Source organism: Corylus avellana, chromosome 6 (genome assembly GCF_965113065.1).
Source record: "Corylus avellana chromosome 6, dhCorAvel1.hap1.2, whole genome shotgun sequence".
In the NCBI taxonomy this organism is placed as follows: Eukaryota; Viridiplantae; Streptophyta; class Magnoliopsida; order Fagales; family Betulaceae; genus Corylus; species Corylus avellana.
This window is the reverse complement of record NC_142495.1, coordinates 2,652,175-2,663,619: the sequence shown is the minus strand read 5'-3', so window position 1 is coordinate 2,663,619 and position 11,445 is coordinate 2,652,175. Positions and strand designations below refer to the sequence as shown.

At 38.6% G+C, this 11,445-nt stretch overlaps 2 protein-coding genes across 5 annotated transcripts; both read left to right on the top strand.

Moving 5' to 3' along the window:
- Positions 1-343: 343 nt before the first annotated feature.
- On the top strand, positions 344-4,901 carry NRAMP3 (natural resistance-associated macrophage protein 3). Its single transcript, XM_059602846.2, has 4 exons — positions 344-1,133; positions 1,871-2,007; positions 2,132-2,784; positions 4,302-4,901. Exons 1-4 carry the CDS (start codon positions 592-594, stop codon positions 4,515-4,517), a joined length of 1,548 nt encoding a protein of 515 aa, XP_059458829.2. The 5' UTR covers positions 344-591; the 3' UTR covers positions 4,518-4,901.
- A 1,521-nt stretch (positions 4,902-6,422) lies between these two features.
- Positions 6,423-11,191, top strand: LOC132188403 (FRIGIDA-like protein 3). 4 transcript variants are annotated; one of them, XM_059602842.2, is made up of 5 exons: positions 6,423-6,649; positions 7,652-7,796; positions 9,056-10,131; positions 10,345-10,520; positions 10,614-11,191. In XM_059602842.2, the coding sequence occupies exons 2-5, from the start codon at positions 7,696-7,698 to the stop codon at positions 11,118-11,120; spliced, it is 1,860 nt and encodes a 619-aa protein (XP_059458825.1). In that variant the 5' UTR covers positions 6,423-6,649; positions 7,652-7,695; the 3' UTR covers positions 11,121-11,191. The 4 variants fall into 4 exon arrangements, with proteins under 4 accessions (XP_059458825.1, XP_059458824.1, XP_059458826.1 ...); XM_059602841.2 differs by having other exon boundaries at positions 7,649-7,796; XM_059602843.2 differs by lacking the exon at positions 7,652-7,796.
- The last annotated feature ends 254 nt before the right edge of the window (positions 11,192-11,445 follow it).

The window sequence follows — 11,445 nt, the reverse complement described above, 5'->3', positions numbered from 1 at the left end:
CATTTTTAGTAGAACCTAAGTAAACAATTTAGAACTACTCGGGTTGTTATCCGTACCGTCTTTTAGTGCTATAACCATGACATTTAGTAGATTCTTCAGATCTGTGACTGTATAAAAGAACATATTTTACGAAAGAGAAGTTGGTGGGGCTTCTTCTTTGGTCATTCTGGTATCAAATAAAAAGAGGCAATAACAAGTTGTAATGACAAAAACCACCGCTGCAGAATATGTAGTCAAATGAAATGGGCCAAATCATCTCCACGTGCCACGCCATTATTCTCTACTCGATGTAGGCAATACCAGGCATGTCCTAAAAAGAGGAAAAATAAAAAAAAGAAGAAGCCAGATATGAAAAAAGTGAAAAGAAAAGGCAGGAAAGGGGACCGGTGGTAGTTTGCGTCTTTGGAGTTCTCTTTCTCTAAACGATAACTTATTGTTGTTTGTGGGATACGATAAAAACCATAACCTGAAGGCTGAAGCAAAGCAAAAAAGCAAAAACAACACCCACCACCACCGCTCCTTCCCTCCGTACCCAAATAGCAATTTCAACTCTCTCTGTGTGTCTCTGAGGCCAAGACCCAAACGGGTATCATGCAACCTCACGAGCCCGAGCAACAGCGACCACTGCTAGTGGACTCGGACAATGAGGAAGAAGAGACAGCCTACGACTCGGCCGAGAAGGTCGTGATCATTGGGGTCGATGAAGACGAGGCCGGAGGATCCGGCTCCAGCGGCGGCTTGCCGCCGTTCTCTTGGAAAAAGCTGTGGCTCTTCACTGGGCCGGGGTTCCTGATGAGCATAGCTTTCCTGGACCCTGGGAACCTGGAGGGCGATCTCCAGGCGGGTGCGATCGCCGGGTACTCGCTTCTGTGGCTGCTGCTGTGGGCCACGGCCATGGGACTGCTGGTGCAGCTTCTTTCGGCGCGGCTCGGCGTGGCTACCGGGCGCCACTTGGCTGAGCTCTGCAGAGACGAGTACCCGAAATGGGCGATGCTGGTGCTGTGGGTGATGGCCGAGTTGGCTCTCATTGGGGCCGATATTCAGGAGGTTATTGGGAGTGCTATTGCTATCAAAATTTTGAGTAATGGGGTTTTGCCTCTCTGGTCTGGAGTCATCATAACCGCTTTTGATTGGTAAATTAATTACTTTGCTTACACGTTCTCTCTCTTTTTCTTTTTCTTTTTTCCTTTTGTTCTGGATAATTCTTAGTAGTGGGGTTTTGATGCTTTTGAGTGTTACATAATTATATTTTTTGGTACGGCTCTTCTGAATTTGATGCCTTTTTTGGGGTTTTGATTTTACTGTAATTTGCGGATTATGGTGTTTTTTTTTCTCTCTCTCTTTTTAAATAGTTCAAGTTTATAATTCCGTTGGCTTTTCTGTGTGTAGCTCTGGAGATTTATCTATTCTACTTGCAAAAATTTGAGGATTTTTTTTTTTTTTTTTTTTTTTGTTTCAAACGTTTCTGTGGGTTTTCATTTGATTGGAATGTTTATGACGTTGAATTGAGCTTTAGAAGGTTTTAATCATTCACATTTAATAATAAATGTTTTTGGGATGGCTTGAAATCCGTATTTCTGATATTCTTTGGACTAAAAATTATTAAATTCTGGTTGGTTGTCAGGAAAACTGAATTTGGTTTACCCAAAAAAAGAAAAAGAAAAGCTCCGTGTCATGCTGGATAGTTCAGTGAGGTTCTGTTGAGTGTGAAAAAGAGATTTTGCTTTGTCGTGGTGAAAAAAAAAAGTTATTCCAAATATGATTTTTCTTTCTTTTACATTTTATGAGCCAACTGATTTATGCATATTCTCTTATTTGACAATAATATTGGTTTAACAAGAATTTTTTATTTTTTTAATTGCCTTTACAGTTTTGTCTTTCTATTTCTTGAGAACTACGGTGTAAGGAAATTGGAAGCAGTTTTTGCTGTTCTCATTGGGACAATGGCAGTCGCATTTGCTTGGATGTTTGGTGAAACGAAGCCCGATGGAGTGGAACTCCTTCTTGGTGAGAAAATGCGTTCTGTTTATTTGGAATCTTTTTCCACCTGTAATTTGCTCTGTATTTATTCAATTTTGGACCTGTTATGCTGTCTGCACTAATACAAAGTCAAATGGATTTGTCTTTTTAGGTATTTTGGTTCCAAAACTGAGCTCCAGAACAATTCGGCAGGCTGTTGGAGTCGTGGGTTGCATTATTATGCCGCACAATGTGTTCTTGCACTCGGCTCTTGTGCAATCAAGGGAGGTTGACCATAGCAAGAAAGAGCGAGTCCAAGAAGCTCTCAGATACTACTCCATTGAGTCCACTGTTGCTCTTGCTGTGTCATTCGTTATCAATCTATTTGTCACGACTGTGTTTGCCAAAGGCTTTTATGGTACAGATATAGCCAATAGCATTGGCCTTCTAAATGCAGGGCAGTATCTTGAAGAGAAGTACGGGGGTGGATTTTTCCCAATTCTATATATCTGGGGTATTGGGTTATTAGCAGCTGGCCAAAGTAGCACTATTACTGGTACTTATGCTGGGCAATTTATCATGGGAGGTTTCCTAAACTTGAGGTTGAAAAAATGGTTGAGGGCATTGATCACCCGAAGTTTTGCGATCGTCCCAACTATTATTGTTGCTCTTGTCTTTGATACCTCTGAGGGCACGCTAGATATTCTAAATGAATGGCTTAATGTTCTTCAGTCGATACAAATTCCCTTTGCACTTATTCCCCTGCTTTGTTTGGTGTCAAAGGAGCAGATCATGGGCACTTTTAAAATTGGCCCTGTTCTCAAGGTATGTTGTTATGTATCTTCACCGTAAAAGATAATTCCATTTTTAATTGTTGGGAGAAATATTTGATGCCTGATCAGGTAAAACATTCATGCTTATACATTTTACTTAAATCATAAATTGAATTGACCTAGAGTAATTACTTTGGGGGGGGTCTTGTAGAACTCACCACACAATCTCAATATTTTTTCTCTGCTTCAGCATAGGTAGTAATTACAAAATTATTGAAATGGCATGGCTTCATAAATTAGAGTGGAAGGGTAATGTCATAGGATGTTGTTATAGATGTCCACAGCAGTCTTCTGTGATATTTTACGCTTGTTGAGAAGTTGTCTGAGTTCTATTTGTGATTATAAGATTAAAGGGAATGATGTTTATATTAAGACACTATAACGTATAAAAGAGCTAGTTGAATTATAAATTTCGTTGTTCATATGAAAATTATTCTTAGTGTAGTTGCTTTTGTTCCCATTTTCCTACAATAATACCTTGCACGGTTAGTGCCCAGTTTATCCTTTTTCCGACTTCCTTTTTATGGTACTGACTTGATGTGTCACATACATGCATCTACACATGCCTCTCTTGGTGTTGGAGTCCTTTACCTGCATAGCAGTGGCATTGATTATGTCTCTACTAGTGACTCTGATCAATTGTATTTTGCTAAATTCTCCAGTAGTCTAGCCAAATGAAAGTTTTGTAGTTTGATCAGTATGTGTTGCGCAAGTGCTTTTATCTTTAAATGGGATGGTATAATGATTTTGACTGGAAGTGCTAGTGTGAGGATGAATTGAGAATAGGGAGTGATACAGTCAGGACTGCTTTTGCGTATTCCAGAGGACAAGTTAAGAGTCTAAATGCAATTTCCTACTGTCAAATTCTTTTCCATAGTTTAGTTAACAGGTGTGTCTTCATAAAGAACTAGTGACTTGAAAAGTAGGTGCACTGCCCCCTTCAGCTTAATGACCTATATAATATATTCCCTAATAGCCAGATCCTCCCGAAGTTGGAACTAAAAGCTAGTATTCAGGTTAGGATGTGCTTAGGCGTAAACCTCAACCTCGAGACCCTTTTTGTAGTATCATCTCAAATTACAGATTTTCTTTATTCGCTTTGGAGGGTTAAGGATAAACAAAACTTGTGGAATATCAGTGAGCTGTCTGGCTTAGCCAATTGGAAAACAAAGTTTTAAACTACGGGTAAATGAGTTGTTTGATCTTCTTCCTATATAGAAACTCAGACTTCTTGTTTCTTAGTTCTCTTTGTTCTTAGAAGGTCCTACTAGAGGATTGGTTCTTGTTTCCTTTGGAAAGGCAAAATGGGGCTTGATTTTTTCTGTCGTTTTCTGATATTACGCTCTCTCAGTTTTAAGTTTCTTATAAAATATAGACAAAGACCATTTAGCTCCACCCATTATTTTTTCATTACTTGCTTACAAGCTCATATTGTATTTTTCTTTGCACAGTGATCATAAATAATTTAGTAATGATTCAAGAGTTAAACCTTTTATCTTTTATTTGTAGATGGTGGCATGGCTTGTGGCAGCCCTGGTAATAGTGATTAATGGGTATCTTTTGGTGGATTTCTTCTCCATTGAAGTGAACGGGGTGTTGTTCAGCACTGTTGTGTCTGTGTTTACAGCTGCATACGTTGCATTTATAGTTTACCTTGTTTCCCGGGGCGTTACTTTTCCAAGTTGGCGCAGACGATGCAAGAGTGTGACAGAGACAGGAAATTGAGTAATCAATCTCCATCAGCAGTTTTAATTGCAAGATGTTTGAAACAATGCAGTATTAATAACGACCAGATCGTCAAAATGCTGTCAGACTGCAGTTCACAGAAAGACTTTCCTGATTAAACATGGCCTCCAATCTTTAAGCATATCTCAGTTGTGTACAAATATGAAAATCATTGGCATAAATTTTATTTTATTTTATATAGATCTGTGCTGTATTAAGCAACTCAGTGTAGTTGTTTCTGTATTACACAACTTATTTAATATCCTGTGTTCCATACTGGGGACTGAAAGAAGCACGGCTGCATGAGCCTGTTTTTGAGTCCACCTGTACTCAACTATGCTTAACATTAGTTTTGGAAAGTTTTAGTGAAATCTGTTTCTTCAATGCATATTGTCATTTGGGAGTCTCATTTTCCTAAATTCTTGTGTTGTTTTCCTTTCTTTCTTTTGTTTTTTCTTCTTAAAGGGAAGAGAAATGCAAGCCATTACTGCTGAAGTCTAATCCCCACGGCGCATTTGCCCTTTTATTTCTTCTGTGGAGAGTTAAAATGATGAACACTCCAAAATCTCTTTTAACCTCAGTTTACTGGCATTTCAGGCAAATCCATTTTTGTAATTTAGATCGGTGGACGGTGTCCTAAACAGTAAACACACATGCATTTTTTTTTTTTTTTTTTAAATAATAATAATAATAGACGAGTAAAAGAACTAGTACAACATAACAAAACAAAAAGAAGAAAAAAGTTAAAAACACCAAATCAAAAACCAACAAAATAATATTAACCCTGCAGCAATCCATTCCGCAGCATTATATATATATATATAGAGAGAGAGAGAGGATTCTCAAGATGGAAGGAGGATGCGAGAATGCCGCCAATAGTGTTGGTTGTAGTTGAAAAAAGTTAAAAAAACTAAATCAAAGACTAACAAAATAATATTGATTACGAATCAATCAATTCCACAACCTTATAAAGGATTCTCAAGATGGAAGGAGGATGCGAGAATGCTGCCAACGATGTTGATTGTAGTAGCCAATACTAAAAATTTGCGAGTGTCATAAATGACACCTAAAGGGATTTTAGTTTGGAACCAGTTACAAAATAAGTTATGAAGGCTAAAAGATATATTTATAAGTAGATAATAAGTCTCCACTTTGGATTGTGAGGCAAATAATAACAAAATTAATGTATCTTGAGATTCAAACCTGAACTTAGAGTCTTCTTTATAACAAAAGGCTCCATTAAAAAATAGTTGGAAAAGTAGAGATAAAGATCAATCAGATCTATCAACGCATACACTTGTTTGCCATCTATACACACATTACTAACCAATCCTTGATAGCTTATCATTTGGAATAAAGTTACTATCTTTTGACATATGTATTAAATATAATTTATATAATAATATAATATTAGATGATCATACATGCGGTTTGGCTACTCTCTTTGAGCATACTTGGGGTGGTCAAATTACCTCCATGATCAAGATGATCGTTCGGTCATCTTCAAATGTCTATGGATAGTGTTGGCAAAAAGGGTGGTTAAAAAAAAAAAAAATTGGTAACACATCATAATATGATTGATGCTAACATGTTCGTAAAAATTCTAGATAAAAATTGAGTGCAGTGAATTATTTATTGTTTTTTTTTCCTTACTGTAAAGAGTTTTTAAGCCTATTTTTCTACCCAAAAAGCTAATTCCAAATAGGTAAAAACAAGATGAACTGATTTTTCATTTTTCTATGGGTTGGTTTTTACGAAATACGACATGAACTAGGCCTGTAAACTCCGAATTGTCACCTCTTAAATTCTACCGTGTGTATTGATGCTAATTGCCACGATGGACAGCAGTTAAGGCGTATAAACAACGGAGACCATACGATTGGATTTTAGAGAAAAGTAAAAACGAAAAAGTAAAAAGCGTAGACACGATACCAGAACCGACCATCTTTTAGGCTCTTACCCAAACAGAGCGTTAGGGCTCACACTGTGACATTCTCTCCAGCAGCAATCATCAAACGAAACCTCCTGCACCTCAAATTACGTCTATAACCCAATCTGAAACTCGAAGTTGCTGCTTCGCGAAGCCTCTGAAGCTATTGAGCATTTGCGTTCATTTTCTCGCTCCAGACCAGGTACGCTATTCGATCCCCCATTTATATGCAACTCTTTTCTATTTTAACGATCTGTTTTTGCCCATTTATGTTCTACGCATTTGGTTTAGGGTGTTTGTATTTTTTTTAACCATAGGTTTCTTTTATTTGGTGCTACCATGGAAAAAATTGTCATATTTTGCGCATTTGGTTTAGGGTATTTGAATTTTTTTTTTTTTCTTGAACCCTAGGCTCCTTTTTGTATTTGGTGCTACTATGGAATAAATTGTATGGAATTGAAAGAATGGTAAAATGAAGTGCTAAATTTATTTTGTGATGGCTACCATTAGAGGGAGAAATAATCAATTTTGTGCTACTGACGTTTAAAGGAACTGAATGGGCTGCTAAGAAATGGAAATTAGCAGTCACAGACGTATATGGTAACTAAAGGAAGAAGGTGAATTCTTTGGATTTTCATTGAGTGAATAGTTCGAATTTCAAAGGCTTGAGATCGGTTGCTTTGGAGATCTTCATTTAAGTACTCTTATAAATGACATTTCAACTGACCTCGTAACTTATCAAAAACTATGAGGTCAGTTGAATTATCTCCCTTTATTTAAATTTGAGGAATCAATCCCTCTGTTCCAGTGTTTCTTTACTGTTAAAGTTTCTCCAAGTTCTTTTATACTTAATATTAATTTTATATACTTATTGCATTATCACATGACCAGGTGCCTTTTGTTTTTGTTAAGGTTAAATATGACGAAAATTCGAAAAAATTTAACAATGGGAAGATAGCAACTTAATATTAGTTTAGGGGGTTGAGTGCTCAAATTCATCGTTTGGAAGGGACATTGTAAATGATTCTATAGCTTAGAGAAGGCAGGATATGACCCTATATTTTAAGGTGGGAAAGCACAATTTACTCTTTAGTTTGAGATGGTTTGCATCATTGCATGTAACGCCCTACAACGATTATGCTTACTTACATAATTACTGCGTGGTGCTACTGCTACTTCTTTTGTTTTATAAAATTCGCAGCAGAAACCTGATGATCTCCAAAACGATGTCTTCGCTTGGGTCCCAAAATGCTAAGCAACAGTAAAGCTCTAAGGATCGAGCCGCCTAGCCTCCTCAACCCACACTGTGTCAGAAGCTGCTATAACTATAAAATTAAAATATTTTACAGGTAGAACTGTGAGTCCACGAGTCAGTGAGTAAAAACCCAACAAAACTGGTGTGTGATGTGAGTCCTCTTTGTTATGATAAAACCTCTATCTCTTCTGTTGAACTGAAATCATTATAATGCTAAACTTCGTTTTCTAAAATCAGGGTAGAAAATCTTTTTAAGTGCTCTTTTTGCTTGAAAGCTCAATAAGGTAATTTTATTTTATTAAAATCAACTGTGAAATTTTGTTTTCCTTGAAACACAATTAGAGAGTATTTTCTGCTTACTGAAATACTAGAGCTGAAAGCTTGTACTAGCTAAAATGCGACCTTTTCTATCTTCATTAGTAAACTAGATGAAAACATATTAAGGTAATTGCTGCTACTAAAATCTTTATTGATAAAATAGATGTTGGAAGCAACATATGAAAATTAAAGCATACTTTATAAACTTGAATATATAGCTCAATCTGAAAACTGAATTGAGTTAACTCTTTTCTTTGCTAAACTTTTCTATTAAATTTATTAGTCTTTTCCCTTTGGTTTGTGCTGAACGCATGACCCTGTTCAACGTTGGGTTGTTGTACATATGCCCCTGTACGACCTTAGGTTGATGCGCCTTTCTTAGGCATCTGAGCACGCCTGTGGCTACAGGACGTACCAAAAATAACTAGGAACACATCCTTGCCCAACCCTGACTATGCTGATGTCATAGGTGGTACACACCATTACTGTGGTGATGTCATGGGTGGCTCACGAGCCTGAGTATGCTAACACCAATGGTGTCACCATCAAGGGCTATGCTTACGCCAAAGGTGGCACACCACAGGATGAATCCTACGTGCTAGCCCACACTCTCGTGTGGTTGCGTCTACTAGTGGGTAGATACTAACTTTTCATGTGGTACCGGCTACTCACTGCTTTGTGTTGTAGGTTTAAGCTTACTTTACTGAAAACTATACTTGTCCTTATTGTATGTTCTCTTTAAAAACATAACACTGAAAACTGAAAAGTAGTTTAACACATGGTCCTCTTTGTGCTACTGAAATCTTCCTTTAAACTCTTAATTGAAAACTGTTCTTAAAACTTTTTTCTACTAATCATGATATCTATTGAGAAATTAATATCATGCAAAGCTATGTAAATTATGGGCTCATATCATGATTACATCAATCATTTGTATGAGGGTTGTAAAGATGATAATGAATGTACCTAGAGCCTCATTTATTGCTTGATTTTCCTTGTATTGCTTACTCTTTCTACTTCCAATGCCTTTTGTAGAATTGCTCCTGAAGCTTTGTGTAGCATTTTTGTAACCATGACTGGTATAGAGCAAGCTGGGGCCAAAGATACAACATCCTCTCTGATAGAACAGCTTGGCAATGTATTTCTTGAACTGGAAGCTCGCAAGGATGCTTCTGAGGATAAGGTTCAGTGGATGGAAGTCGAAGAACACTTTCGCAACCTGGAGACATTATTGAAGAAAAATTTTGAAGAGCTGGAAGCGAAGGAGAATGAATTTGAGATGAAGGAAGCCCAAACTCATTCATTGATTGCAGAGAGAGAGGCAGCTGTCACTGCTAAAGAGCAAGAGCTGTTGGATCGAGTACAGGAGCTGAAAGATGGTGCGGTTGCTGCTATTTCGGAGGCACGAGCAAATCACCAGCCAACACCTGCGGAGCCTGTTGATGGTGGGGACAACAAAGACGACAAGGTAAGCAGCTCTCTTGGTGATATGAATTCCCCAGAGGAGGATTCTTCTCATAAAACCAGTGACAATGCTGAAGGTGTGGCTGTTGAGGTCAAGCCACGCCCAGAGCTGATGCAATTTTGCCAGCAGATGGATGCAAAAGGGCTTCTGACTTTTTTGGAGAATAAAAAATTTCTAAATCCCATTCGTGAGGAACTTTCTGTTGCACTAGAAAGTGCAACTGAACCGGCCCGTTTGGTGCTGGATTCACTGGAGGGGTTTTACCCCCCTGATGAAACTACCCAACCAATGGATAAGAGGGGTGCTGCCCTTCGGGGCATGCGCAAATCCTGTGTTATGTTCTTGGAAGCCATGAGTGCCTTTTTGGCAAGGGTTGACCCAGGTGGTGATCACCTACTGAACCCCGAGACCAAGCAGCAAGCCAAGGCAATTGCTGATGAGTGGAAGCCTAAGTTGGCTAATGAAGGCATAGATGCTGCCAATGGAAATTCATTGGAAGCAGAGGCATTCTTGCAGCTCCTCGCAACTTTTAGGATTGCTTCAGAGTTTGATGATGAAGAACTCTGCAAGTTTGTTCTTGCAGTTGCTCACCGCAGGCAGGCACCTGAGCTCTGCCGTACTCTTGGGTTAACACACAAAATGCCAGGTTGGTGTTCTTTCAACTAACTGACCTGATGGGGTCTGGAGAGTTCTGCCTTGTTTCAATGAGATGTCCCTTACGCTTCTTTCCTTTAGGTCTCGGTAGTTTGTGAGAAACATGTGCAGCTTATGTAATGCTGCTTTGAGGATTTTTCTGCCATTACAAAAACAGTTATTTTGTTATTGGATACGGACTTCTAAACTTCTATTGTTTGTGCAGATCTTGTTGAGTTATTGATCAGCAGTGGGAAACAGATTTATGCAGTGCGTTTTATTCATGTGTTTGAGCTTACTCAAAGCTTTCCCCCTGTGCCCCTTCTGAAGACGTACTTGAAGGACTTGAGGAGAAACTCGCAAGGAAAAGGTGGGAACTCAGAAGGTGTTGCTGGTGGACAGGTACATTTCTGTCCTCCTATAGAATGACCAACTGATGGTTTGGGAATTTTCTATTTATAGATTGTTTACCGGCGAACTCTCTTTGACTTGCAGAATGACGTAAATGCACAAGAACTTGCGGCACTGAAGGCTGTAATCAAGTGTGTTGAAGAGTTTAAGCTTGAAGCAGACTACCCACTTGATCCACTCCAGAAAAGGGTTGCTCAACTGGACAAGTCCAAGACTGATAAAAAGAGGGGTGGAGATTTTGGCAAACGTCAACAATCAAAGAAGCCCAGACCCCATGGAGGATTCCGTGGATTCCGTTCATCCGGTGTTACTGCCCCCTCAGCTGCCTCTGTTGGTAGGCATATTCCTCCTGCTTATGTTGAGAGGGCAGCATACACGGGAATGTCAGAGAGGTACCCTCATGCTGGCCTGGCAACCTATGATTATCAAGTTCCTAGCCAGCCTGCATATGCTCAGCAAACCAGTGATCAAAAATTATACTACTATCCCCAAGATGACAGGGTTACTCCAACCTCATATAATGCTGCTTCGACTACATACGGCAGTTATATTGGTAATGGATTGCAATCTTCCCACCAGCCATATATGTAATGGACATATTAGAGATGCTGGACTAACTCATCTGATATTCTGTTCAATGCAAGCATGTTTTTCCTTTGTCATTAGGACTCAAGGTTTCTCTTGCCAAATGCGTTGAAAATAGTACTTTGCTAGATTGAACCTATATTGTTTTTGGTTGACTTAATGGCTTTAAATTTGCCGGTTAGACGTGAATATGTTGTGTCGATGGTAAAAGGCTTTACATTTTATAAATTGGTGCAAGTCTTTTCACCCCTCTTTATAATTCTGGTGGGAACCTCAATTCTGGCAGATGACATTGGAAGACAAAATTAACCAATTTGTTACCCTTTATTTT

What these genes read in the sequence shown, in the direction of transcription:
- LOC132188403 (XM_059602842.2), top strand. Translation starts at nt 7,696, where the DNA reads ATGCTAAGCAACAGTAAAGCTCTAAGGATCGAGCCGCCTAGCCTCCTC. An exon ending in AAAATTAAAATATTTTACAG is followed by an intron (nt 7,797 to 9,055) that starts GTAGAACTGTGA and finishes TGCCTTTTGTAG; the next exon opens with AATTGCTCCTGAAGCTTTGT. An exon ending in AAGGTGTTGCTGGTGGACAG is followed by an intron (nt 10,521 to 10,613) that starts GTACATTTCTGT and finishes TTTGACTTGCAG; the next exon opens with AATGACGTAAATGCACAAGA.
- NRAMP3 (XM_059602846.2), top strand. Translation starts at nt 592, where the DNA reads ATGCAACCTCACGAGCCCGAGCAACAGCGACCACTGCTAGTGGACTCG. An exon ending in ATCATAACCGCTTTTGATTG is followed by an intron (nt 1,134 to 1,870) that starts GTAAATTAATTA and finishes TTGCCTTTACAG; the next exon opens with TTTTGTCTTTCTATTTCTTG. An exon ending in TGGAGTGGAACTCCTTCTTG is followed by an intron (nt 2,008 to 2,131) that starts GTGAGAAAATGC and finishes TTGTCTTTTTAG; the next exon opens with GTATTTTGGTTCCAAAACTG.